Here is a 23,153-nt window from a genome sequence, read left to right as displayed (position 1 = left end):
TTCTCATTCGTTAACTGAGTTGAAGGAGGTTGCGCTGACGCCGGCAACGACCTGGTCACCATCAGACATGGTGGATGTGTCCAACAAGAAGAGAAAGCTCCAAGGGAATGGTGCGGTCAGGACACTGGAGAAGCAGGCCAGTTTCTCTCAGGTCCTGGAGCAACTCGAAGCTGAGGACGACAATTCTGGAGGTGAGTTCTCATACTGTATATCGCCTAGTGTAGAGAACTGAATTGCTACCGGCTTAGATCATATTGAAAGTTCGGATGCATGGCCAAGACCTTCTGTCGCTGTGAACGACCCAGCCCTGGACTCTATCAGTGAGATTGAACTTGCTCATACATCCCGCCAGCACTGACATCCCCTAAAACTAGCATTTCAGCAGATTGAGATAGAGGAGGCTGTCGACCCAAAGGGCGGTCCAGTTCTACGTCTCTTCGGGGTCAACGCGGCTGGCAACTCGGTTCTGGCCTATGTTCACGGTTTCAAGCCATATTTCTATGTGGCTGCGCCTCCAGGATTCCTGAATAAAGACTTGGAGCCGTTGAAGGATTCAATCAATGTCAGTCACCTCAGCGAGATCCTTTAAATTGCTGAAGCTTCGCAGTCAGCTGTCCAATCGGCTATTCCACCAGTCATCAATTGCGCAGTCTTCAACCGGAAATCCCTCTGGGGCTACAGAGGTGATGACAATGTACCCTTCATCAAAATCACTTGCGCGGATGCGAAGGCATTGCCCAGAGTCAAAGATAGGTGTTCAGCCTCCAGGAAGATTCAAAGCTTACCTATGCTTCTCACGGGCCTTTGAACGTGGTCAAATAGAGTTCAATGGCCTCTTCCCTGCTGAAATCATGACGTACGAAAGCAACATCGCCTACACCTTGAGATTTATGATCGATACCCATGTGGTTGGTATGAATTGGGTCGAGATACCCGGAGGCAAGTATGAGGTTCTGAAGGGCGACGACAAAAAGTCCCTGTGCCAGATTGAGGTTTCCTGCAAGTAAGTCTTCTGCAGCAAGTCGACGCTTCTGATCTCGGTTCCTCAGCTACAAAGATCTTGTCTCTCACGCACCCGAGGGAGAATGGCTCAAGATTGCCCCGTTACGAATCTTGAGTTTTGACATCGAGTGCGCAGGACGAAAAGGGATTTTCCCAGAGCCAAACATTGATCCCGTCATCCAAATCGCGGCAATGGTGACCCGCCAAGGTGCGTGTAGTTGTTCGCGATGAGGCTGATCACGCCAGGGGAGAGCAAGCCATTTGTTCGTAATGTGTTCACACTCAATACCTGCGCCCACATCGTTGGCTCTCAAGTTCTCGAGTTCCAGAATGAGAAGAGTTTGTTGCTTGAATGGCGGAAATTTATCGAAAAGGTGGATCCGGATATGATCATCGGCTACAACATCGCCAATTTCGATTTGCCATATCTGCTTGATCGCGCCAAGGCTTTGAAGATCCCGGACTTTGCCTTTTTAGGACGACTCAAGAGTGCGTCACGACTGAAGCGATCTATGCTGATTGGCATAGACGTGCGCTCCGAGGTCAAAGACACTCATTTTTCCTCCAAGGCATACGGTCAAAGAGACTCCAAGGCTGTCAATATGGATGGACGATTACAATTGGATATACTGCAGGTCATGCAGCGAGACTACAAACTTCGAAGCTACACCCTCAATGCGGTTTGCGCACAGTTTCTGGGGGAGCAGAAAGAGGACGTTCATCACTCGATCATTACAGAGCTACAAAACGGCACTGCGGACTCACGGCGTCGTCTAGCTGTGTATTGCTTGAAAGTAAGCCAATTACGGTGGACATCCTAACATCTCCTGCAGGATGCATATCTCCCCCAGCGGCTGATGGACAAGCTCATGTCCTTCGTGAACTACACTGAAATGGCTAGAGTCACCGGTGTGCCATTCAACTACCTCTTATCTCGTGGTCAGCAAATCAAGGTGGTCTCCCAATTATACAGAAGTGCTAAGGAACATGGATACCTGGTGCCGGCTCTGCGTAGCGAAGGCAGTGATGAGCAGTATGAGGGAGCGACTGTCATTGAGCCTACCAAAGGCTTCTATGATGTTCCGATCGCCACACTCGATTTCGCATCCCTTTACCCGTCAATCATGATGGCGCACAATCTGTGTTACACCACTCTTTTGGACAAAGCAACCATAGAGCGGCTGAATCTGGTTGAAGGAGAAGATTTCGTCCACACGCCAAACAACGGTGAGTTCGCGAGCCTCGGGTGTATCATCCTGATTCAGTGAAGACTATTTTGCCACCTCCAAGCGCCGCAAAGGGCTTCTACCTACAGTACTCGAGAATCTGTTGGCAGCACGAAAGAGGGCAAGACAGGATCTGAAGGTGGAGAAAGATCCATTCAAACGTGCTGTATTAGATGGCAGACAACTGGCGCTGAAGGTGGGTACTTCTCTCAGAGGCAGTGCTCACGGCAACTGCTCAGATCAGCGCAAACTCTGTCTATGGTTTTACGGGTGCCACTGTGGGCAAGCTGCCTTGTCTGGCGATCTCGTCTAGTACCACTGCATTTGGTCGTCAGATGATCGAGTTTACAAAACAAGAGGTTGAAGCGGAATATTGTGTCAAGAATGGGTACGATAACGACGCCAAGGTCATATATGGTGATACCGATTCGGTTATGATACGTTTCGGCTGTCCGGATCTTGACACTGCAATGAGAATGGGCGAGTACCCTCTGCGCGAGGTCTATCTGGACTGACCTTGGACGCAGGCGCTGAGGCTGCTGAGCTGGTCTCATCCAAGTTCATCAGGCCGATCAAGCTCGAGTTTGAAAAAGTCTACTTCCCGTATCTTCTGATCAGCAAGAAGCGGTATGCCGGGTTGTATTGGACCAAACCCGAGAAATACGACAAGATGGATACCAAAGGAATCGAGGTATGACACCAGCGTGACGATTCCTGACAGAGCCGCTCAGACCGTTCGACGTGACAACTGCCGTCTTGTATCCACTGTGATTGAGACCTGCTTGTACAAGCTCTTGATCGATCGCGATGTCCGCGGAGCAGAAGAGTGCGACTATTCCGCTGTTCAATCTTAAAACGCTGATGCCTGACACACAGTTATGTCAAGCATACCATCGCGGATCTACTGCAAAACAAAGTTGACATGTCCCAACTCGTCATCACCAAGGCATTGGCCAAAGCTGGTAATTGTAATCGCTGAGACTAATATCCCGAGCTGACTCGATAAGATTACGCCGCGAAACAGGCACATGTGGAATTGGCAGAACGCATGAAGAAGCGCGACGCAGGTAGGATGTCTTTTGACAGGGTCTCGCTAATCTGCATAGGTTCAGCTCCAGCGCTTGGTGATCGAGTCGCGTACGTGATCATCAAGGGTATCAAAGGTGAGCGGCTTTAAATCCACGTTTTCTAATCTTTCCAGGCGCTGCAGCATACGAAAAGTCAGAAGATCCTCTCTATGTGTTGGAACACAATGTCCCGATTGATACGAGATATTACCTCGACAATCAGTTATCGAAGCCGCTAATGCGGATTTTTGAGCCTATCATGGGAGAACGAGCAGGAACATTGCGTAAGTTAGTTTACGGATCTCAACTTATCGCCCCCAGTCGCCGGCGAACATACACGGACTATACAAATCGCCACGCCAACCATCGGCGGTCTGATGAAATTTGCGGTGAAGACGGTCACATGCCTGGGTTGCAAGACACCATTGAGGGGCAAAAGTGAGGGATTGACTAAGAAAGGAGCGCTGATGTCTTTTCAGGTGGCGCAGTCTGCGAGAATTGCAGGCCAAAGCTCCCTGAGCTGTATCAGAAGCAGGTCAGTGTCACATGATTGTCGAAACTTGATACTGAGCCCTGTGCTAGATCGCACACACATCCGCACTTCAGATTGACTTCGCCAGACTATGGACGCAGTGTCAGCGATGTCAAGGCTCTTTGCACCAAGTGAGCGCTGATGGCGAAATGGGATCCTGATACCCCAGGATGTCATATGTACCTCAGCGGATTGCCCCTGCTTTTACGCAAGGACGGCGCGACAGAAGGAGGTGGCCGCAGCTGTGAATCAGCTGGACCGATTCGAGAAAGAGGTCAACTGGTGATCACAGAATAGACTGCAGCGACCCTCAAAAATATCCCGATACCATTCCGGCACTGTAGTTATGTTGTATGAAATCGTACTGTAAAATTGACGAAAGGATAGACGGCATCTTTTCAATGCATATCAGACATCAAATATCGATGCAAAGCCTGTTCTGCCGAATCTCACCCAGCCTTGATTGCCGGAATCATTGACAGCAACGACAAAAGCGCGATCTCCGTTCCTGATGCTCGGTACTGAACGCCCTTTCGGTGAAGGGCGGTTTGGCTGGGGCGGAGCCTGAGCGGTAGTCGTAACAGCAGTCACGCCGTCGACCACCGGCCGAGGCCTTGTGTCTGTCTCCTGTGGAAGACTGTCAAAGATTTCGTCAAGTTGTTCGAGACTCGGCAGTGGCTCAGCTCGGGCGCTGAGAAGTGTTTAGCCGATGTGGCCTTGAAACGACTGAGGTGCTTACTCGACGGCGGCGACGGCAAAGTCAAAAGGCTGCCTTGCCAGGCCTGCGGCACTGCTCTTGTCCCATTGAGCCTTTGACCATGGTCTATCAGGTTTCCAAACATGCCAGAACGGCGTATACGGATTGGTCATCCTATCAGATGGCGCTATTCGGGTCATCCTTGCGCGTCCCCAGGTCGACAAGCCGCTCTGAGAACAATGCAGATGGAGGCCTATCGAGCCTGGCAGAATCATCAGCGATCGGGGTTTAGCCGGTCCCCGACTTACTGTACGTTCGGCCGCTCCAGCCCTGCAAGGCTGATCGCTCCAAGACCTGCCGCCGAGACCACGAACGGTGCCAAAGAAGCCTACTGATCACGGTGCCGAGAGCCCCGAAGCATCGGCGCAATACGACGGGTATGCTGAGCCACCAACTTCTAAACGGAGGAAGGCCTGGATTGGACAAAGGCAACTGTGCAGCTGACTCAGAAGTACCACCCAGGAATCGAGTGGGTAGAAACCTTCTCGAGCGTTGCACAGTGTATCCCAAGCGTTTGAGGTAAGCATAAGCCTGAGCGAATCGGTGTCAGCGAAATGTGACATCGAAATGAGCAAAGGTATCCACTCACTTGGTACCGTTCCCAAGTCAGTCCGTCCTTCCCCAAGAAGAATGAGAACCCCTGCATGACGCTCATTTCGATGCAATCTTCAAAGCCAAAATCCGTATCGTTCCAGTCAACGTTCGAGGGAGTAGAACCCCCATTTACCTTAGCGGTATTTGGGATCCAAATCTGCAGTGACCCTCTCTCTAATAAATACAAAGCCTCTTCTGGGAGAAGCTCTGTGTGGGTCTGCCGTCTCTTCTGAGGTTTAACAGCTGGACCTGAAATTGATATGCCCATCGAATCCATGAGGTGACCCCGGGTGGTGAGTATTCGTGGATACGGAGACGACGGTAGTATTATCGCTTGTGAGATTGATTGGCTGGAAAAAGCGTCAAGACCCCGTGCAATATGGGTTTTGAGCATATGCCCTTGCTCACATGTTACCCCCGCGCACTCCAAGCAAAGCGCTGAACAAGGCTTCCCGACTACGTTGGAGCATCATATCCTGCAGGTTGACGGTCTCTTCTAGGGGCTCAAAATCCTTTTCTCCACGCTTTGGAATTGTCATTTTAGGACGAATGGAAGACGGTCCCGCCTGATTCTCTTCAGCGGCGACATACTGTACTCGGCTTCATAGTTGTCAGTTCCGGACGCTTTGCAGGACTCACCTCGCAAAGCTCTGTAATCTGCTGAGGTCCAGCAACACGTCGTCCTCATCGTCGTCAACTTCCAGCCCAGAATTTATGCTTGATTGACGATTTGGCTCTGGATCTCTTGACGAGCTTTGAGCATGTGTTGTGCTAGCTGACATGACAAGTGATGGCTCAACACAGCAGCTGCGAACGTCGTTGCCGAGGTCTAAAGTGAAAACGCTGAGCAATGATGATCTTGCACGCTACAAATATTGTTGTACAACATTTCGATCACCGATTGAATCCTCACGTGGCATCGAGCTAGGCGGACGCTCAAGATATTCATTCTGTATGATCCCTCACCTCATCTCACCTCATTGATTCACTATTGGTTCTGCAAGATACTTCCCACTGCTCATCTGTCTCTGCACATTCGAGAATGTCCAATCGCTCTCCAGGTCTCCCGGGACGACTTCTAATCCAAGATCACTGCTAACTGCACCCTTCAATGTCCATGTCGCCTGGACCCCTAATGGGGTCAGCGTCTCGCCTGGGCCGGTCACAAATTTGGCGATGATCTTGCCTTCGCTGGCAATCGAGTCAAGATCCCAGGTCATTTGACGAGACGCAGCTGACCACTGTCCACCAGCTGGCTTCGCTTGAACGTTGGAAACGCTTGGTCCCTCACCAAAGATAGCGACAATGGATGCTTTGCTGAGTTCGGAGGATGGGTACAAGGTCTCGGCATTTCTCTTGTAGTGCAGAATCATTCTGGTTTCACCGGATTTGCAGAGGAATGCCGGGGTCAGGGTGATGGGCAAGTACGCAGATTCTTGCCCGGGAGCCACAAAGACTTGATACTTGAATGCCAATGGCCCCTTCGCCGGTCCAGAAGCTGAGATTGACGCCAGAGCTTCAGAGTTGAGTATATACTCTCCAGGCTTGTCCGGCACCTGCGCGACGAATGTTGGGTTCGGCGCGATCTTCTCCAGAGCTTCGAATTTGCCTATTCGGACGTGGATCGGACCGTGCGCGGGATGCGTCGACTCTCCGGGTCGCAGGGACAGATGAATCTCCCCATTGATCTGTAGACGTCTAACTGTTCCCTCCCGCAGGACGACGTTGAGCGTTTCATTCACAGAGCCAGTCAGACCCGATTTCGCTGTCGTACCGGGAAGGATGGTGGAGGCTGGCCCAAGCAGGCCGGGTGAGTCGAAAGGGTTATTTGAAGCCACAGAAGATTGCGAGGCTTGACGATTGAGGGATTGGACAGGCTTGCTTGAGCCGTGTGTGAGGCCGTTTGCATTGGCAGGACTCGATGACGTTTCGCGACTGGGACCGCCCAACGCTAATGCGCCGTATCCCAGGGAGCCGTCCTCACCGGGGGCAGCGAACATGGTATTTCTTACATCTCGACGACCACGAGCGGTATTTTGGCGACGAGTTGCCTGGAGAGGAGGTGACATTTGCAGGGTTTGTTGCATTTTCTCCATGGCCGCCTGTCGATCCGCCTCATCTTCCTGGATCGGGGCTGAGCTCAATGCCAAATTGAGCTTGGACTGCGCTTGAGACGAGCTCGTATTGGATCTTCCCAAGTCCTCGTTTGAGGCAGCAGGCGACGAGGTGAAAGTATTCTGGAATCCCGCAGTACTGGGACCGTCATCATCAGAAAGAAGGTCACGAGTCTGCGGGACACTGGAGGTTGGGGCGATGGGGTCATCGGTCAGGAGATCTTCAGGCTCCTCCCAAGGGCCGCGGTGGCGATCGGCCGGCGCAACCGAGAATCCCTCTTCATCGACTGGGGGCGCGCTTTGCTGGGAGGCCTGATCCGAGGCTCCACTTTCCCCAATAGTTGCAAAAGTTCCAGCTTCTCGACCGGCTGGACCCCTCCCTGTAGTACTTGCACTGTCGCTGCGGCCACGATTGTTTGGCGCCAGCGTGGTCCGACGAGACAGCATCGACTTGAGACCTCCTGCGAAAGAGCTGCCGGAGTTGGGCAGGTTCGATGAGCTGCCGTTCTGCCTCGGCTGTGGTCGAGGCGAAAAGTCATTGGTCTGTGCAGTAGCAGTGGACAGTCGCCTGTTTGTGCGAGCTACAACGGGTTTGTGAGTTTTCATCGTCATGGATGTGCGAGGGCTTAACTCACGGGTCGAAGTCACGCTGTCCGCCCCTCTGTCACTTCCGGTATTGGCGATAGCGCCGGGTGAGCCACCAGCTTTCTGAGCTATTTGGCGTCCCACGCGGAGAACCTCGTCTGGCGTCTCCCAAGAAACCATGACTGCGACGGCTCTCTCAGCGCGTTCCGCATCTCTCTGAGCGACGTCTGCTCTGACCGTTCCCCATCGAACAATGATCTCTTTCAAGGCTCTTAGGCGGTCTTCGTCCAGTCGTTGGTAAGTGGTGTATACCATGGGGCTCAAGGACGAAAGATTGGAGGTCAACTGGTTGAGCTCAGACTGCAGCGAGTCGGCTTTGCCCCCTTTGCTCTTCGACTGAGCCTTGTCCAACTTGCCAGCCGTCTTTTCATAGTCTTTGAGCGTCTTTTCCAACGAGGAGTCTTGCTCGCCTATCCGTCGCCAGGCTACTGATTTACTGGGAATGTCACGAATGGGCTGCTCAAAATCTGTCCGGATGAGGGCAGCCAAAGTCGAGTGCGCGGAAGATGTCTGCGGGGCAGACGAGAGATCAGCCTTGTGACAGTCAGTCGACATGTTGATGACCTACCTCTGAGAGCTCTGAGACCACGCTGTTCCATATCTTTGTCTCTGCTCCGCTCTTCTCCCATTCTACACCTCCTTTTCCATTCAGCAATCCCTGTTCGGCGTTTTTAGCCAACTTGGCGAGTCCATCGGCGTATTGTGTCTCGAGGGCTGCACGTTGTTTGAATAGCTCCTGTAGCGCCGTGACATGCGTTTGAGAGGCTTGCAATCTCTTTTGAAGCGCAGCCTGTAGTGGTCGAGGAGAAGCAGAGAGGAATGCATTGACCCAAGTGTCCTCGGGTAAAGCGTCGGACATTGCGTTGGACCCGTATGCTCGATCGTCCTTTTTGCGGGGATGGGATTGTTTCCTTAACGGTTTGCCCAGGGTGTGAGCCCACTGTGTGCTCTCAGCAGAAGAGCTGTGGCCGGGAGACCTGAGTGAGAGTAAGGATGGAGAGGGGGATGATGATGAATAGGTTTGTATATAGATCTGACGAGGGAAGATGGAAAGGGGAGGAAGACGCCGGATGAGGGCGGGGGGACGAGGGCCAAAATGGGCCAAAAATGACGTAAACGCGAACCCTTCTAACATCAAAAGGGTGGGGATCGATTAAAGAATAAACAAGGTAGCGGTGAGATCGTCATCTCTATCCTACACAGTATCATTCCATCTCTTGATTTGGTCTCACACGCCTCCCGGGACCATCAGATACCGATCTCTCAGCCAGACCATCATCACTAATCTCCTGTGTGCTATATAGTCATCTGTTCAACGCCAAGTTCGCAGTCGGTACTCTCTGGACGATCATTTCTCTGTTGACGTCGATCAAACCTAAAGCGATTGGATACCATCCCACACCGCTTGTCTCATTCTAAGGAGGTCATCTATATCTCGAGTCTCAAAACACATCTGTCCCGACTACCCTATCAGCAAGATGAAGGTTTACTCGCTCTCTCTGCTATCCGTCACGCCCTCGTCTCCCGCACGAGCCACCATGCTGGGTACCAGCCAAGATCTGAGCAGCTACTCTTTCTATCAGAGGGGAAGCGTGGGCGAGTTTATGCAATTCTTCACCAAGGTGAACGAGACCTGAAACTTTTGGCATTTGTTACTGATGCGCTCGCTAGACTGTGGCCGAACGGACACCGGCAAATCAACCATCATCCGTGGAGGAGAACAATTACAAAGCTCATGTCTTTAGAACGGCGGGTCGAGGACCGAACTCGATGGGCATGGCCGGTGGGCTCTGATCACAAGGTCTGGGAGACTCAGCTAATTGCGATAACCTTCTAGCCGTCATGATCACAGACATGGAGTATCCTTATCGCCCAGCGTTCTCCCTTCTCACCAAACTCTTGGACGAGAACGCCCCACTTCTGGCTCAACTCCCAAGCCCGTCCGCTGCGCCCTCATTCGGATCTGCATCAGCAAATGCATTTGGTGGCAACCCATCACAGGCGGCCGCAGGAGGCTTACCTCCCGCTCAGAAGGGGAAGCTGGAAGGTACTTTGGCCACTTACCTGACCAAGTATCAGGATCCAAAACAGGCCGATACAATCATGAAAGTCCAAAAGGAGCTGGACGAGACCAAAATTGTCTTGGTGAGAATACAGTAGTTGTCCAATTCGTGATACTCACCGTCTCCAAATAGCACAAGACGATTGAATCCGTTCTCGAACGTGGTGAAAAGCTCGACAACCTTGTTGAGCGGTCCAATGCCCTTTCAGCGCAAAGTAAGATGTTTTATAAGACCGCTAAGAAGGTGAGATTCGGTGCCACGATGAGAGGAAAGACTAACAGGTTTTCTATAGCAAAACTCTTGTTGTGTTATCATGTGAGACTGCGAGGGCTTCATCGGATGCAAACGTGCGGATCGTGTGTACCGATCTCCAGGCTGAATGGACACCGTGCTCAGCTAGGCTTTCTCACGATCGTTGTAGCTTGTAATTGCTATACATATGCTATCAGTTATCAGGAGGAATTGGCAGTAATGTATGGCGTTTGGCGGTCCGATCCACCGGGTTTTCAGGAGTGAAATGTCGTCAGCAGCTGGCGGGGCGGAGTTTCTCCCAAGCTGAACCGCACCGCTGCTTTGGCCTCGCAACGACACAAGTGTGAGAGATAACAGCGTTTACCTCGTTCATTCCTGCTCCATTCGCGCTTCATCATCGTATGATTGGATTTGCAAAGCTTGCAAAACCATCAAACAGCTTGCAGCAGGTATATTACAGACGATCGACGTCGATCTCTCCGAGCCATCGGAGTATGATAACTTTGACTATTGTGCGTTCATCTGCTACCCGCGGTATGTGGTGGGACGCTGACCATCTGCTCCTGCGCCTCAGGTCCGCCATGGCGAATCTACAGGTGCGCCTTCCCATTTCGGTAGTCCGTCCCGCCTGAGTCTGAACGATGCTCGATACAGATAATCTGAAGCCATTGTGGGCAGGATGGTCAGATGCACCTTTATCTGTACATGGTGAGAAAGTCGCACAGAGTAATCTAAATGTGTTAGTCTGACCATTCATCTCAGGTATGAACGTAAGCAGAATGATCTAGACAGAGACAGTCTGTATACATGCTGATGGTAATCAAAGCAAGCCAAGGCGCTGGGGGAGTCATTCAAATCGACCCGCGTAGACGCAATCTATGCGTCAGATCTGTTGAGAGCACTCTGGACGGTGAGTGTAGCTCGCTCTCCACTCGGATCTGATCATCTATGGCTATGATAGGCTCAACAAATAGAACGAAATCAAGCTCAGAGGCCGCCATTCACCACATCATCCCTACTTCGAGAACAGAATTTTGGGATAGGTAGGCTCGTCGTACCGTTCAGACGGGTCAGTTGCTGATTCATCGATGATAGCTGAACATAAGCCGTTCGGGAAAGAGTACACCCGAGGACCGGGAAGATCATTCAAGTTTGAGGATGGGGAATCCTTAAACGATGTTCGTGCTCGAGCGAACGAAGCGTGAGATATGTCCTCGAGAATCAGGCGACGCTCAGCTATACTCGTATAGATTTTCTCAGTTTATTGAGAGGCACCTGCAAGAATGTCGAAGACGACCTCCTACAACTCGTCATATCGTGGTCGTTGCGCATGGAATCTTCAACGCAGAGTTCATCGGGGGCCTCCTCGCCAGACGCGGCGCTCAAGGTCTGGATTGGGGCTACAAGGGTCAGTTCTCCAACAGCCGCTCGAGAGATACACTGACTTGCCAAAGGTATGACGAATGTGAGAATTGGTCGTACTTCGTGACTACTCTGACCCCTATCTCCAGACCGGCTGGACGAGATTGGAGCTTGGGTACGAAGTGAGCGTCTCGAGTCTGGATTACATTGCGGGACTCTGATCGGAAGCAATAGGATGAGATGACCAACCCTCACGATGCCGACCTGAAAACGAACCCCGACCCTGCTGTGACTCCTTCATCTCGCCCCGCAGAGCCGCCCGAGGTCGATGAGAATCAAGTTCAGCTGCCGAGGTTGAATGTCCGAATCATTAGTACGGATGTAACGAAACATCTGGATGGCATACACCGTCAGAAGGGTGGCATTGGCAGTCAGGGTTTCGATAGCTCGCAAAAAGACCTGAGAGCATTCTTCTCCGGCGGATCAAAGTGATGTTGTATGCAAAGATGCAGTTTTTCGATCCGCTACTCGACCAAGTCTTCCTCGCCATCCATGAGAGCTTCGATCCTCCTTTTATAGAAATCCTCCTTCATCGCAGCGACAATCCTGTCAAAGTTTTCACCACTGACAATGCCGGCCAGGTCAGAGGCATTGTATCCAATTCGGTGATCTGTTACTCGGTCCTATATTCAGACGGAGTCAGTATCGTCCCAACACTTAGTCCCGACGCACTTGTGGATAGTTGTAGGTTCGTACTTTGTCCCCTCTGAAGACACCCTTGATCTTGTCTGCTCGCTTTGCTCTCCGCCTCTCCTGCTCTTCTTTGCGCTTCCTCTCTGAGATTCTCGCCCTGAGAACGTCCCACGCCCAGGCTCGATTCTGTCGATCACATCAGGGTCGGGATTCTCAATAACGAAGTCGCCTACCTCGTGCTGAGACCTTGAATCTTGCATCGAGACGACGATACCAGTGGGAACATGCGTCAAACGCACGGCGGATTCCGTTTTATTCACGTGCTGACAGATCCAAGCTTCAGTTGTGATTACTAGCATCAGAAATCCAGCTCACCTGACCACCCGCACCCCGCGCACGCATGACCTCTTGTCTGACATCTTTAGGGTCAATGAGGGGCTCCTCAGCTGTATCAGGGTATATGGGAGACACCTGAGGAAGTGAGAAAGCTGAAAGAGGAGGTTGCCTACTCACATTTACAGAGACTGTACTGGAATGCATCTTGTCCACAGTTGCTCCTGGTGGAACACGCTGCACTCGATGAATCCCGGACTCCCACATGATGTCCCCAAAGCAAGACGCGTCTTCATCCCCATATTCACCGGGGAAGATCTTCATTGTCGTCTCCCGCAAGCCGTTACCGCCAGGGCCTTTTGCCTGTGGGCCTTCCACCTCGCTCAGAGTCTCGACCTGCCACCCCTTCTTCGCGGCATAGACCTTGTACATTTTGGCAAGCTCTTCCAGGAAGCGTGCAGCTTCTCCTCCTCCGATCCCGACATGCAAAGACAAGATCGCAGGTAGCGAATCCGATGACAGCTGAGGCAGTAAAAGCGAGGACAACTGATCTTGAACGATGAGATCAAGTTGCTCGATATGCGAGGCCATTTCTGAGGCGAACATCTCTCGCAGACTTTCGTCCTCTTCTTGAAGATGGGGTCTCAGCTCTATGATGGCCTATGAGATGAGGTCAGCCGACCAAGGTAGCGCTGGGGAGACTCACTTTTCGGGTTCCAATGTAAGCGTCCCAAGCCTCAGCGAGCCGTGACAGGTGCTTCAGAGTCCTGGTTTGCTCTTTCAGTTCCTCCACAGAAGAGTCCGAGAGCGGCTTATTGGAAACGTGTCAGATGACGGCAGAGGACGAGAAAATGACTACTAACCATAGTCGACAGTCGTTTGTATTCCTCGACTTTGGCTTTGCAGCATCTCAAGATTTCTGCGTGCTCAGCCTCTATGTCTGTGACCCATGGTGACGGCGGAGTAGCCGCCAACGACGAGTTGGCACGAGATCCTGCACAGCAATGCAAACACGTCCTGCAAACGCTCCGCGGTCGCTGGGGCCGCCCAAGTCGAGATAGAGATTCGTTGGTCAAAGGTCGCATGCCAGCTTGAGCCTTTGGGTGAGCTAGACGGGCATGACGGGTCCGGACGAATCGGACAGTCCGACATGGCTGTAGGAGACTTCCACAGAGTCCTCTCATTTACCGCTCGCAGTAGATCGACAGTTGTCTCGCGCTCGCAACCCAAGTCAGCTCATGTATTGAAATGAAAAGCAAGCTTCCGTCTGGATCATGAGCGAGTTCCGAAATTTTTTGGCGGCGGACCGAATCCTCCGAGGCGGCACCCAGCAATATGATACATGATAGTCATTATGACGCACGCAGAGAAGCGGCGTGTACAAACGTCTTAATCGTCCTTGGATTTGTCCTTCTCCAGCATCTCGCTCTTCTCGATCAGCTCTTCTACCCATCGAAACTCCTGAAACGTATCGATCTTAGACAACGCAGTATTGCAGATTGAGCAGCCTCTCACCTTGGCTTGGTATCCCATGTCCTGATCCATCCACAGGAGGACCTTGTCGACGCTCTTCCACTTCACACTGGTCGCCTTCTCGTCTTTGAGCTTATTCACTCTCGTCGCAGTCTGGCGTCGCCGGATTTCACGCCGGCGACGACGCTCTTGTTTCTCTGCCCTTTCCTCTTCAGGTTCAGACTCCTGGCTGGAAGCTTCCGAATCTGAGGACAAATCGACACGATTCGCTCGCAAAAGATCACGAAAATATTCTCTGATGCGATGGTACAGGACGTGTTCTAAGGTCGGTGTTAGCTCTACCGAGACATCGTGTGACGATATCTGACACACCCCAATGAACCATCTGATGGTAAACCTGTACACGGCGTCTGCAGAATCGTCCCATGAGATACCGCCGCTTCTCCGTACGACCGGCAAAGGTCTCGCTCGCATCCGAAGACTCGTCACTTTCCTCTTCATCATCTGATCCTCGGTTCAAATCTTCGTGTGTCTTCGGGTCGTATGGCTGTCCCTCAAGACTCGCCAAATACGGCGAATATTTGGTGGAGACATGACACACATCACAACCAAGTTCTTTCATATCCAGGAAATCGACCTAAGCATGCCAGTGAGCCTTCCACTCGTCCGAAATCTACGCACATGAAACACGGGATATTTTTGGAGATTTCGAACAAGCTCTGCGTGCCAGATCTGGCCTCGGACTCTCGACTCCCGATAGCCATCCATCTTACGACGGAGATCATCCACTCGAGGCATGAAATAGTTGATCGTATCCGGCCGAAGATGGAGTGCAGCTTGACGATCCATGACAAGCAAGAGCAGCCAGTGAAAGACGACCTTGAATTTGTACTCTGGAGTCTGGGTCGAATCCATGGAGAACTCAGGTGGCATGAGCCCTTCCTCCAGCTCTTCGCCATCGTCAACAATGAAGTCTTGAGGTTTTGGTGCTGTTCGGATCGGTCGTGGGTCATCTTCGCTGGTCTCCTCCTCTGTGGAGGATCCCACGATGCCCTCTCGTCGCTCTTTCAGCTTTCGGATCCGCCTCTGGAACGCTGTCTCTTTTCTCTGACGCAGGCGAGATTTCGTTTTGAACCTTTCAGGCTCGTCCAGATGAAGGTCGTCTACATCCTCGACATCAGTCACAGCTGCCTCGTCCTCGTCGGGGTCTTCGCGACTTCGGTGAAGATGACGAGACTTTGTGGGGGATCGTTGTGAACCTTTTCGCCTTGAATGTGAGGCAGGTTCAGGTCGGGGCCTCGGTCGCCGAACAACAGCCTCGTCTGAGGAGTCGGAGGAGATGGCCTTTGGGGAAGGACGACGGGATCGTTTCGCGGACTTCGTTCCAGCAATCTTGCCAGGCCGCTTCTTTGCTGAACGAGTATCAGGAGATTCGGAGCTCTCAGGACTCCCTGCCTCAATTGCAGCTTCCACTATAGGTGAAGAAGGCGATAGTATTGCCGGTGTCTTGATGGGCGAGCTGTCTACGTCCATGTCAGTAATGCGGGCTGACCTCAACTCACGATTACTGTTCACAAAGTCTTGGCGCGAGGCCCGCTTCGCACACCTCTCTGGCTCATCGTGCCGCGTCTCCTCAGTCTCCTCAGATTCCGAGACCACTTGGCTGGGCCAGGTGACATATTGCTTTAAATACGATGCTGACCACGGCTCGATATCAACAGAGGGGACCCTTCGACGATGTGTAGCATGAGTGGTGATTGATGGGGACGTCATATCTGCACGTTGAGATGCGATTCGATTCCTGTTGAGGTCGTCACGATGAGATGAGATCTGACTGGAGGGTTTGTGCGATAAGCGAGACCGAGTACTTCGTAAGCTTGCCTGCTCGATGACAGGTTGCGGCTTCTTTTTGTGGGCGCTGCTCCTGGGGATTTGAAGAGGTTCGTCGTCGCTGTCCTGGACTACCTGAGATCGTGGTGGCACGGGTGTCTTCTTTGGAGAGCGAGACGGAGCTTCATACTCAAGAGACTGTTCGTCATCACTGCTGACTGGATGCGCGCGTCGAGCTCGCTTTCTGCTGACAACAGTCTTCTTCGCGGGTGAATGCTGTTGTGTGAGCTTGATGGTTGCCAAGCCCTGCGAGCCCTCGGAGTCCATAGCGTCGGGTGGTGAGGAGTGACGGGTGTCATCGGTGAGCTCAGATGGCTGCCGCTGAGTCCTGCTTGGACCGGCACGAGGCGTACGAGAGAAGAAATCCTCAAGACGAGAAGGTCGCTTGGGCATATTTACAAGATCCTTCTTAAACGGACTGTTGCGATGACAATGTTAGGGGAGAAGGGGAATGACATGGAGAAGGGGATAGATGTTTCCAAACGCCAGATGAGCTGCTGGCTCGCGAGACCAGAACGCTGGTCGAAGGCCGAGTCGATGCCCAGACAAAGGAAGGATGAGGTGTACTGTCAAAGGTGGAATCCCGTATTGCCGAAGGATGAGAATTTCCGAAGCGAGATTAGGTCTGCCCGATGGCAGCTAGCGAGCGACACAGCAGAGTGAAGCAGCGTAGGCTATATGAAGGAGATGGGTTTCGATCAAGACCGTCCAGCTGATTCCTGAATACATCATCCATAATGCATTCCAGTGCAAGGCCATGGTATGACTGTGTCTCATAAATTATGATTCGTGCAGCTGCTGGCTAATCTACATGACCGAGATCCCCGCCACTCCCACGAGCGAGCCGAGCACTGTCCATGAGCCAAGTTTGGTCTTCGCACGAGATGCACCAGAGGTCGAAGAAGCTGCAGCTCTGGAAGTCTGACTAGCCTGACTCGTTGTGCCACTCGCAGAGCCTCCAGCAGAGGTGGAGGATGATCCAGCGGTAGAGGATGCTCCAGCGAAAGAGACAGTGCCAGTCGGATCACTTGTAGCGTCAATGGGGCATCGACGGTCGGCGGGAGCCGTGTAATCTGACAAGAGGATGAGGTCCGTACATTGATAGAGCTCGCCGTCACCCTGACTCCATCAGCACAGCACAGCACGGCGCGTCCGACCGACATGTGCGGACGACTTGACTTACTCCATCGTATTGAATTTGAAGGGTGACCAAGGATCCATTTTGTAGACCGATACCGAGGTTGGCTAAGGATACATTCCAGCAGAACTCTCCGGGTTCCTTGATCTATTGATGAGACAAGTCAGTCTGGAGGATGCCTCTCAGGGACCATGGAACCCTTCTCACCTGGAAGAAATTGGTCACCATGGGAATGGCTGTCCCATTGCTAGTCGTGTTGAAGTCGTTGAACGAGGTCGGATTTTGGTTGACGCTCAAGAACGCGTCGAGAGTCGCAGCAGTGTGATGTGAGTCGATCCAGACTTTCAAGTCATCAGTTTTGTTGCCGTGGCTGTACTTACTTGGCCCATTCATCAATGGGAAAGGTTGACGAGTCTCAACATTAGTAAAGCCGCCGCAGAACTCCGGCTCATTGTCATCATCGAACCCTCGGGATGTCTATAGAGGTTCTGCTTCAGTCCGGGAAGCAATGAACTGGAGCCCTTTGAGGGACTCACGGGATAGTCTAGAGTGAAATGAGCCGATGCCAGACCAACAGCGGCCAGCAGAGCGATCCCATATTTTGCACTGAAGGGCATTTTGGCTTATACCTGTTGTATCTTTCTTCGTCTCAACAAGTGGTTATCGTGTGGGTGAGAGATGGTTACCACATCCAAAATGGTGTATATATATGACAAGCCTTTCTCTCTCCATGCATGCCCCCCCCCCCCCCCCCCCCACCCCCCGCCCCCCAGCCCTCCCCTGCTGTTGCCCTCCTCAACTACCGACCTTGACAATCGCCTGGTCGACGCCATGTGAATGGTTGGAAGATTGCATATTTTTGAGCGGTTGTTGGCTAATGCATGCTAATGCCTCGCTCGATTGAGGCATTACCATATCAGACCACGTGGGCAGAGCCGGCGAGGCGTGGAGGCATTTGGCCAGCAGCTGTCAACGAAAGCCGAGCGAGCATCCCATCTTCTGTCCCTTCTGTTGTGAGCGACGCTGGGACACATAGACGATGACGAGCGATACACGACCAGGTGAGTGATTTTACGGATGTGGATGGCGTCGGTAGAGCTTCCACCTGACATACTTCATCTAGTCCCACGAGATGGTCGTTTGATATCTCTCATATTGGCTTCAAAAGGAATCGAGGATGCCGACGAGCGGGTCATACACCAGATGCTGGACTTTGCCCATCGTGAGCAGAATGGATGTCAACTGAGCCGTGTCATGTCATTGTATGCTGTGTGCTGACAACGACCGATCAAATCTCAGGCTACACAGCAGATGTCTTGCAGTCGGCTCAATCCTTGGCTGATCATGCTGGACGTGCTGGACCATCCCGCATAGAAAAGGAGGATGTAGAGCTAGCCATTCAATTTCGTAAACGTTACGAATTCTTCGAACCACCACCCCGAGATGTAAGCGTCGTCCCCAGCTTTTCACTTGAAGCAGCTGACATCACCGCGCAGTATCTGGCCAGTCTGGCGCATGATTTGAATTCGCAGCCGCTTCCTATACTTCCAGAAACATTCGACGTGTTGCGTCTACCCCCACCTCATCAGCGACTCGGAGAGGTAGATTTCAATATCGTCCCGAACGAAGAGTTGACACTGGAGTCGGAGGATGAAGGAGACGATGACAGCAGTGACAGTGAAGATCAGGAGGAAGATGCAGTCAAGACGGAAGATGGTGTCAACGGGGAAAGGGCATCGGCCAATCCGGAAGCTGATCCAGATGACGGGGACGACGACATGGAGGAAGTCGGCGTCTCAGATCAGGCTCCCGCTCAGAGCAGACAGGTAGAAGAAGACTATGACGAATGACAATGCGGATGATCTATCATGCAAATGTTGTTGTATAGTATGCTGAGGTCCCCCGGACCATTGTCAGATAACGCCGTTGCCGACCATCATCCTTCCCGGTCACTCCGAGTAGGTGTAGAAAATTCGTCAGCTTGGACCTGATAGTCGACTGTGAGTCGACAGAGCATCTTGCTGAGCATGTGCGAGCTCCGCATAGCTAGTTTACTTCAGTATCGTTCGAGGGGACGAAATTGTGATCGACCCACAGCATTTTATACCGGACGAGCTCGTTCTCGGTCTCTTCCTTGTCTATCTTGCTCATCACTAATTGGCGCACCAATTCGACGTGTTCCTGATTGCTGATAGGAGTCAGGCATCGTACACTCGGATGTACTCACATAGCTGCTAATGACGCCTCGAGTTGTTTGCTATGCTAAGTCAGCCATGGTGACCAACCGGCGGTCTTGCTTACACCTGTGTACTGAGACTTCTGTTCGCGTTCCGCAGTTGGTCCAATTCCAGAGCGTGCTTGTTCTGCGCTCGACACATGTCGTCATATTCGGCTTCGTAAGAGTCGAGCATGAAGGGTGTGCTAAGAGACGGCTGATAAGAGATCCCGCGATTCGGCTTCCTCCAGGTTCTTACATCTTCATCTCGTACGCGTCCCTGACAAAGCCATTGGCCCGCCAATCTCCTTCTTCGTCGTCCGCTGCACCCTTGCCGTCATTGTCAGATTCCTTGGTGTCCGCTTCGTCCGGTTTTCGACGGTATATCTCGAATAAATCAGTCTGCAGGAACTGGAGGATCTGCTCAAACTCCAAGTTGACAATCTTATCTTGAGATTGGTGTAACAGGGCGAGCGAGAATCGGAAGATGGCTTCTATGCCTTCGGCAAAGACTATATCCAGCACTCGATATACCAAAGAGAGGGGAAACCTGCGAAGATTTAGAGACACGTGCAAACCTAGGCACACACCTGTAAGAGAATAGGGTCATGAACCACTGCGACGCGAACATGCTGCTCTTGACTCCCTTCTTGATAAAGTGTGTATGGACCAAGGGCAACAATTCTTCCACCAATCGATCAAATTGGAACAGTCGCAGTTGCAAGCCTGGCATGTCGGCGAGGAACAATGATCTGAGGTTATATGAGTCCATCAGACGGACCAGGACACAGAACGCCTCCTCGTCTGGCATCTTGCTTGTCAGCGGGGCCGCCAGAATGGACCCACATTCAAAAGCAATGCCGCCACAATAAATGCTAGGCCCTGTGTATAGCCCACATCCTCGTCATATCTGTGGCTATAAGACGCGCATCATCGTAACGCTCACAGGCTGAAGGCCTTGACAACCATGAACAAGCTCTCCTGGCCCACCCCTCCGGCTTCTTGGAAAAATTTGTGATTCGGGAAAGTGCGATTAATGTCTTTCGCGATGGCTTTCTCGTGAGATGATGTCTGCTTGAGCAACGCCTTGTACGTCTCCTCTAGCGGGGTAGATTTGGATGAGGACATGAGCTGCCAAATAGCTCCGCTGGGAGGTTAGTCAGCTCATCAATAGCTCAGCGTGCAGGCATGACGCACCGGATGACCGGAGGAATGCCTTGCTGTATGGCGCGGGACAGCTCGCGAGGTCTCTCACGCGCAACCTCCTCATAGTCTTGAACCACCGCTCCCCAGAAGATCCAATCAACGTTGGACGAAGATTGACGGATGTCATCCTCTTCCGCGTGATGCTGCTCTTTTCGCATCTCTCGAGCGGCATCCTCCATCTCCCCCCTGACTCTCTCGAAGCCCGCCCTGAGTTTATCTTCACCTCCGTCCTGTCGACTGATGCGACGGTCTCGAGATGCCACTGGAGAGTCCATGCGATTTACAATGAAGCCAGTGGATGTGCTCCTCAGCGCGGCGCTCACTGGGCTTCTGATTGTGGTCTGCGAGCTGATTGGGGATGTAGCGTCGACGACAGGAGGATTGGGAGATGGTGTGGTCGTAGTCCTTGAGCCTAGGATGTTTGACACGGTGGATCTCCATCCAGAGCCGTTGGATGTCGATGATGTTGACCTAGTGGGCTTTGGGGACTCGATCCCGCTCGTCGAGGCTGAAGCGGCCGATACAGATGACGCAAGGCCCAATGCAGAAGTGAAGAAGGAGGCTTTGGGCTTTTGTGCTTTAGATGTCTCTGGTAACGGCACGTCGCTCTCTCGTGGACTGCTCGCTGCCGGCATCGGCGCCAAAGCGTAGCTTCTGGCTTCCGCTTTGTCTGCTGCAGTGGCATTCCGTGGAGTAGTCGCGGAGAGTGAGATCTCTGAGAATGCTTCGTTCGTACCAGCTTTCGGCACCTGGGTCGGTGTGCTAGGTTCGCCCGTGATCTCCACGTCTTTCGTCGAAGCGGGTAAGTCGAGATGTGTTGCGGAGGGGGAAGTGATGGATGGCGTCCTGGACTGAGTTCGGGTGGGGGGAGAAGAGGAAGGTACAAGACTGGTCTTGGATGATGACGCGGGAATGGAGCGGAAAGACCCCGACGAAGCCGGCTTTGGGCGATCGAGTGAACTTGATCCCTTTTCGAACATTGCAGCGGCAGCTTTGACTTTACCTGGAGACGTGGAAGGCGACTTGCTAGGCGACTGACTGGTAGGGAGGCCGGTCTCCAACTGCTTCTTGGCAGGACTGATCGTCACATTGCGGCTCGTCACATCCTCCACATCGTCTAGAGGCTCATCGGTGAGCTCTAGCTCTTCCGCCGCAGCCAAGTTCTCGTCCGATGGAGATTTGGAATGTTGATCTTCTTCAGTTGACATGGTTAGACCTCAAGAGGACTACACGAGATCGGTGACAGAGGCCAGTCCCGATTGCACAAATAGAGGGTTACCTTATGGTATGAAGGACAGCTTCGTGATGATCGAGAGCACTTCAAGACTGCTCTTATACCATATGATCTTCTGTTGTAATATATATAAGGACGCGCGAATCACAGCTACCCCGCGCGAGCTGTCATTGTGTGACATTACGTAAGGTGTAGGATGCTGTAGATCACTTTGGGTTCTTGGAGCAAAATTTCAAAGTGTGTCCACTAGATGAACTCAGCTAAAATCAGCATGGTAGCACGAAGCAATGAAGCGAGCTCGAGCAAGAGGAGGGCTGCGGACCCTTTAACAAGCCAAGAATATCTGTCTAAGGAGACCATAGAGTCCTCGGACGAAGGAGAGTCAGATGGACAAGGAAAGGTTGATGAGCGGGATGCGGAGAATGGGTCATCCGTAGACTCCATGGACGACATCGAAGGAGTGACACCGAAACGAAGAGATCGCAGGAGCGGGGATGGCGATAGGAGAGAGGAGGCACCTCGTTTGAGGTAAGTATGGCTGCAACTCTCGGAAAAAATCTGCAGTGACCAACCGTTCCTCAGGAGATATCAACCTCCGCCGGGAATGAAAGCTGTCCAAATAGATGCCTCTCTCTCCCAAACCACATTCGACTTTGACCAGATGCGTCGAAATTCAAAGCTCCAGCTTTGGACCATCAGGGTTCCTGCAGATGTGCGTCGTTTCCATTCAAGCTCGCCGCCCTTAGACTGACTGCTCTACCAGTTGAAACCATCTCGATTGTCTGCCCTCAACGTTACGGGTCCAAGAAAGTCTAGCTCGAAACCAAAGGGCTCTCTGTCCACCAAACACGGGACATATCAGCTCCATGCTGCGGATGCAGACGGTATCGAAATGGCTGGAGGCATGCGTTTGATGGTACCTGACGCAACCAGGGAAAATCATCTGTTTGTCGGTGAGTCCCATAGACATCCTCTTCCACGTCTGATCATCCCACAGCTCCCTTACCGATCTCTCATCACCTGATCCTGGTACCGGATGAGTCGAGTGGCGCAGCGAGTGCGTCCGAACGAGTCGTGCGACCGATACCCTCTCGCACTAAGCGGGAGCAGCCCACGCATCTCTTCAAGTTTCGCAATCAGGCATACGGATTCAACACCCCCGGCACTCGATCCACGCAGGACGTGGAGCAGGTCACGGAAACAGCCGATGCAGATGTGGTCATGTCGTCTCCAAAAAGAAGCAAGAAAGCCAAGACGAACAAGGCCGAATCTGGGAAGCCTAGGAAGTCCAAGACTTGAAAGGGTACGCGGTACGAGACTTATGATTATAATCGCTACATTGACGAAATGTACAATG

The 23,153-nt window shown here is 52.3% G+C and overlaps 11 protein-coding genes across 11 annotated transcripts; 5 read left to right on the top strand and 6 right to left on the bottom strand.

The window, feature by feature from the left end:
* The first annotated feature begins 14 nt into the window (after window positions 1-14).
* Window positions 15-4,242, top strand: BD324DRAFT_634881 (putative delta DNA polymerase). Its single transcript, XM_022016770.1, has 21 exons — window positions 15-191; window positions 249-320; window positions 375-562; window positions 608-749; window positions 799-1,003; window positions 1,050-1,210; window positions 1,249-1,491; window positions 1,531-1,796; window positions 1,836-2,229; window positions 2,273-2,424; window positions 2,468-2,708; window positions 2,756-2,919; window positions 2,960-3,054; window positions 3,105-3,190; window positions 3,236-3,295; window positions 3,335-3,391; window positions 3,430-3,579; window positions 3,617-3,733; window positions 3,775-3,830; window positions 3,878-3,958; window positions 3,997-4,242. The coding sequence occupies exons 1-21, from the start codon at window positions 68-70 to the stop codon at window positions 4,111-4,113; spliced, it is 3,171 nt and encodes a 1,056-aa protein (XP_021869011.1). The 5' UTR covers window positions 15-67; the 3' UTR covers window positions 4,114-4,242.
* On the bottom strand, window positions 4,236-5,960 carry BD324DRAFT_583229 (hypothetical protein; the record flags this gene model as incomplete). Its single annotated transcript, XM_022013607.1, has 6 exons — window positions 4,236-4,518; window positions 4,567-4,786; window positions 4,833-5,115; window positions 5,174-5,528; window positions 5,587-5,778; window positions 5,818-5,960. The coding sequence occupies 6 exons, from the start codon at window positions 5,958-5,960 to the stop codon at window positions 4,236-4,238; spliced, it is 1,476 nt and encodes a 491-aa protein (XP_021869010.1).
* A 111-nt stretch (window positions 5,961-6,071) lies between these two features.
* On the bottom strand, window positions 6,072-8,987 carry BD324DRAFT_593848 (Muniscin C-terminal mu homology domain-domain-containing protein). The gene is made up of 3 exons (XM_022013825.1): window positions 8,506-8,987; window positions 7,928-8,447; window positions 6,072-7,873 (listed from the first exon to the last, which is right to left on the bottom strand). The coding sequence occupies exons 1-3, from the start codon at window positions 8,794-8,796 to the stop codon at window positions 6,156-6,158; spliced, it is 2,529 nt and encodes an 842-aa protein (XP_021869009.1). The 5' UTR covers window positions 8,797-8,987; the 3' UTR covers window positions 6,072-6,155.
* A 152-nt stretch (window positions 8,988-9,139) lies between these two features.
* Window positions 9,140-10,490, top strand: BD324DRAFT_634877 (Longin-like domain-containing protein). The gene is made up of 5 exons (XM_022016769.1): window positions 9,140-9,559; window positions 9,609-9,720; window positions 9,775-10,082; window positions 10,133-10,243; window positions 10,293-10,490. Exons 1-5 carry the CDS (start codon window positions 9,416-9,418, stop codon window positions 10,317-10,319), a joined length of 702 nt encoding a protein of 233 aa, XP_021869008.1. The 5' UTR covers window positions 9,140-9,415; the 3' UTR covers window positions 10,320-10,490.
* A 44-nt stretch (window positions 10,491-10,534) lies between these two features.
* Window positions 10,535-12,128, top strand: BD324DRAFT_634869 (histidine phosphatase superfamily). The gene is made up of 11 exons (XM_022016768.1): window positions 10,535-10,764; window positions 10,827-10,848; window positions 10,907-10,960; window positions 11,015-11,022; window positions 11,079-11,162; window positions 11,214-11,295; window positions 11,348-11,453; window positions 11,503-11,660; window positions 11,707-11,717; window positions 11,764-11,796; window positions 11,849-12,128. The coding sequence occupies exons 1-11, from the start codon at window positions 10,654-10,656 to the stop codon at window positions 12,104-12,106; spliced, it is 927 nt and encodes a 308-aa protein (XP_021869007.1). The 5' UTR covers window positions 10,535-10,653; the 3' UTR covers window positions 12,107-12,128.
* On the bottom strand, window positions 12,129-13,936 carry BD324DRAFT_634864 (hypothetical protein). The gene is made up of 7 exons (XM_022016767.1): window positions 13,504-13,936; window positions 13,347-13,451; window positions 12,821-13,300; window positions 12,683-12,778; window positions 12,541-12,630; window positions 12,347-12,493; window positions 12,129-12,297 (listed from the first exon to the last, which is right to left on the bottom strand). The coding sequence occupies exons 1-7, from the start codon at window positions 13,822-13,824 to the stop codon at window positions 12,139-12,141; spliced, it is 1,398 nt and encodes a 465-aa protein (XP_021869006.1). The 5' UTR covers window positions 13,825-13,936; the 3' UTR covers window positions 12,129-12,138.
* Window positions 13,937-13,964: 28 nt separating this feature from the next.
* Window positions 13,965-16,586, bottom strand: BD324DRAFT_132546 (hypothetical protein). Its single transcript, XM_022011993.1, has 5 exons — window positions 15,676-16,586; window positions 14,795-15,636; window positions 14,486-14,750; window positions 14,156-14,433; window positions 13,965-14,098 (listed from the first exon to the last, which is right to left on the bottom strand). The coding sequence occupies exons 1-5, from the start codon at window positions 16,394-16,396 to the stop codon at window positions 14,030-14,032; spliced, it is 2,175 nt and encodes a 724-aa protein (XP_021869005.1). The 5' UTR covers window positions 16,397-16,586; the 3' UTR covers window positions 13,965-14,029.
* A 134-nt stretch (window positions 16,587-16,720) lies between these two features.
* On the bottom strand, window positions 16,721-17,872 carry BD324DRAFT_634860 (hypothetical protein). The gene is made up of 5 exons (XM_022016766.1): window positions 17,678-17,872; window positions 17,522-17,618; window positions 17,349-17,482; window positions 17,187-17,288; window positions 16,721-17,122 (listed from the first exon to the last, which is right to left on the bottom strand). Exons 1-5 carry the CDS (start codon window positions 17,756-17,758, stop codon window positions 16,811-16,813), a joined length of 726 nt encoding a protein of 241 aa, XP_021869004.1. The 5' UTR covers window positions 17,759-17,872; the 3' UTR covers window positions 16,721-16,810.
* A 27-nt stretch (window positions 17,873-17,899) lies between these two features.
* BD324DRAFT_132466 (transcription initiation factor IID, 31kD subunit-domain-containing protein) lies at window positions 17,900-19,211 on the top strand. Its single transcript, XM_022011992.1, has 4 exons — window positions 17,900-18,202; window positions 18,265-18,378; window positions 18,441-18,586; window positions 18,638-19,211. The coding sequence occupies exons 1-4, from the start codon at window positions 18,181-18,183 to the stop codon at window positions 18,989-18,991; spliced, it is 636 nt and encodes a 211-aa protein (XP_021869003.1). The 5' UTR covers window positions 17,900-18,180; the 3' UTR covers window positions 18,992-19,211.
* BD324DRAFT_634855 (rab-GTPase-TBC domain-domain-containing protein) lies at window positions 19,019-21,933 on the bottom strand. Its single transcript, XM_022016765.1, has 9 exons — window positions 20,554-21,933; window positions 20,303-20,503; window positions 20,203-20,266; window positions 19,947-20,167; window positions 19,616-19,906; window positions 19,443-19,562; window positions 19,369-19,398; window positions 19,237-19,329; window positions 19,019-19,187 (listed from the first exon to the last, which is right to left on the bottom strand). Exons 1-9 carry the CDS (start codon window positions 21,768-21,770, stop codon window positions 19,118-19,120), a joined length of 2,307 nt encoding a protein of 768 aa, XP_021869002.1. The 5' UTR covers window positions 21,771-21,933; the 3' UTR covers window positions 19,019-19,117.
* Window positions 21,934-22,040: 107 nt separating this feature from the next.
* On the top strand, window positions 22,041-23,150 carry BD324DRAFT_634853 (hypothetical protein). The gene is made up of 4 exons (XM_022016764.1): window positions 22,041-22,324; window positions 22,379-22,508; window positions 22,560-22,749; window positions 22,794-23,150. Exons 1-4 carry the CDS (start codon window positions 22,047-22,049, stop codon window positions 23,093-23,095), a joined length of 900 nt encoding a protein of 299 aa, XP_021869001.1. The 5' UTR covers window positions 22,041-22,046; the 3' UTR covers window positions 23,096-23,150.
* Window positions 23,151-23,153: the final 3 nt, after the last annotated feature.

Source organism: Kockovaella imperatae (assembly GCF_002102565.1).
Source record: "Kockovaella imperatae strain NRRL Y-17943 chromosome Unknown BD324scaffold_13, whole genome shotgun sequence".
NCBI classification, from domain to species: Eukaryota; Fungi; Basidiomycota; class Tremellomycetes; order Tremellales; family Cuniculitremaceae; genus Kockovaella; species Kockovaella imperatae.
The sequence above is the reverse complement of the archived record's forward strand: the minus strand, read 5'-3'. Positions and strand labels throughout refer to the sequence as shown.

Bases quoted from the DNA above. Each gene is read 5' to 3' on its own strand.
- BD324DRAFT_634869 (XM_022016768.1), top strand. From the start codon at position 10,654: ATGATTGGATTTGCAAAGCTTGCAAAACCATCAAACAGCTTGCAGCAG. The intron at 10,765-10,826 runs GTGCGTTCATCT...CCTGCGCCTCAG, and splicing joins GTATGATAACTTTGACTATT to GTCCGCCATGGCGAATCTAC. The intron at 10,849-10,906 runs GTGCGCCTTCCC...TGCTCGATACAG, and splicing joins CCGCCATGGCGAATCTACAG to ATAATCTGAAGCCATTGTGG.
- BD324DRAFT_634864 (XM_022016767.1), bottom strand. From the start codon at position 13,824: ATGAGAGGACTCTGTGGAAGTCTCCTACAGCCATGTCGGACTGTCCGA. The intron at 13,301-13,346 runs GTGAGTCTCCCC...CTCATCTCATAG, and splicing joins CTTACATTGGAACCCGAAAA to GCCATCATAGAGCTGAGACC. The intron at 12,298-12,346 runs GTGCGTCGGGAC...GTCTGAATATAG, and splicing joins GAACCTACAACTATCCACAA to GACCGAGTAACAGATCACCG.
- BD324DRAFT_634855 (XM_022016765.1), bottom strand. From the start codon at position 21,770: ATGTCAACTGAAGAAGATCAACATTCCAAATCTCCATCGGACGAGAAC. The intron at 20,504-20,553 runs GTGCGTCATGCC...CTAACCTCCCAG, and splicing joins GGCATTCCTCCGGTCATCCG to CGGAGCTATTTGGCAGCTCA. The intron at 19,188-19,236 runs GTGGGTCGATCA...GAAGTAAACTAG, and splicing joins CTCGTCCGGTATAAAATGCT to CTATGCGGAGCTCGCACATG.
- BD324DRAFT_132546 (XM_022011993.1), bottom strand. From the start codon at position 16,396: ATGCCCAAGCGACCTTCTCGTCTTGAGGATTTCTTCTCTCGTACGCCT. The intron at 14,751-14,794 runs GTGCGTAGATTT...TGGCATGCTTAG, and splicing joins AAAAATATCCCGTGTTTCAT to GTCGATTTCCTGGATATGAA. The intron at 14,434-14,485 runs GTGTGTCAGATA...CACCGACCTTAG, and splicing joins CCATCAGATGGTTCATTGGG to AACACGTCCTGTACCATCGC.
- BD324DRAFT_634853 (XM_022016764.1), top strand. From the start codon at position 22,047: ATGAACTCAGCTAAAATCAGCATGGTAGCACGAAGCAATGAAGCGAGC. The intron at 22,325-22,378 runs GTAAGTATGGCT...ACCGTTCCTCAG, and splicing joins GAGGAGGCACCTCGTTTGAG to GAGATATCAACCTCCGCCGG. The intron at 22,509-22,559 runs GTGCGTCGTTTC...CTGCTCTACCAG, and splicing joins CCATCAGGGTTCCTGCAGAT to TTGAAACCATCTCGATTGTC.
- BD324DRAFT_634860 (XM_022016766.1), bottom strand. From the start codon at position 17,758: ATGCCCTTCAGTGCAAAATATGGGATCGCTCTGCTGGCCGCTGTTGGT. The intron at 17,619-17,677 runs GTGAGTCCCTCA...GAACCTCTATAG, and splicing joins ATTTCACTCTAGACTATCCC to ACATCCCGAGGGTTCGATGA. The intron at 17,483-17,521 runs GTAAGTACAGCC...ATGACTTGAAAG, and splicing joins CCCATTGATGAATGGGCCAA to TCTGGATCGACTCACATCAC.
- BD324DRAFT_634877 (XM_022016769.1), top strand. From the start codon at position 9,416: ATGAAGGTTTACTCGCTCTCTCTGCTATCCGTCACGCCCTCGTCTCCC. The intron at 9,721-9,774 runs GTGGGCTCTGAT...ATAACCTTCTAG, and splicing joins GAACTCGATGGGCATGGCCG to CCGTCATGATCACAGACATG. The intron at 10,244-10,292 runs GTGAGATTCGGT...GGTTTTCTATAG, and splicing joins TTTATAAGACCGCTAAGAAG to CAAAACTCTTGTTGTGTTAT.
- BD324DRAFT_593848 (XM_022013825.1), bottom strand. From the start codon at position 8,796: ATGTCCGACGCTTTACCCGAGGACACTTGGGTCAATGCATTCCTCTCT. The intron at 8,448-8,505 runs GTAGGTCATCAA...TCTGCCCCGCAG, and splicing joins TGGTCTCAGAGCTCTCAGAG to ACATCTTCCGCGCACTCGAC. The intron at 7,874-7,927 runs GTGAGTTAAGCC...AACCCGTTGTAG, and splicing joins GGACAGCGTGACTTCGACCC to CTCGCACAAACAGGCGACTG.
- BD324DRAFT_634881 (XM_022016770.1), top strand. From the start codon at position 68: ATGGTGGATGTGTCCAACAAGAAGAGAAAGCTCCAAGGGAATGGTGCG. The intron at 192-248 runs GTGAGTTCTCAT...CTACCGGCTTAG, and splicing joins TGAGGACGACAATTCTGGAG to ATCATATTGAAAGTTCGGAT. The intron at 3,392-3,429 runs GTGAGCGGCTTT...TAATCTTTCCAG, and splicing joins GATCATCAAGGGTATCAAAG to GCGCTGCAGCATACGAAAAG.
- BD324DRAFT_132466 (XM_022011992.1), top strand. From the start codon at position 18,181: ATGACGAGCGATACACGACCAG. The intron at 18,203-18,264 runs GTGAGTGATTTT...TACTTCATCTAG, and splicing joins GACGAGCGATACACGACCAG to TCCCACGAGATGGTCGTTTG. The intron at 18,379-18,440 runs GTCAACTGAGCC...ATCAAATCTCAG, and splicing joins CCATCGTGAGCAGAATGGAT to GCTACACAGCAGATGTCTTG.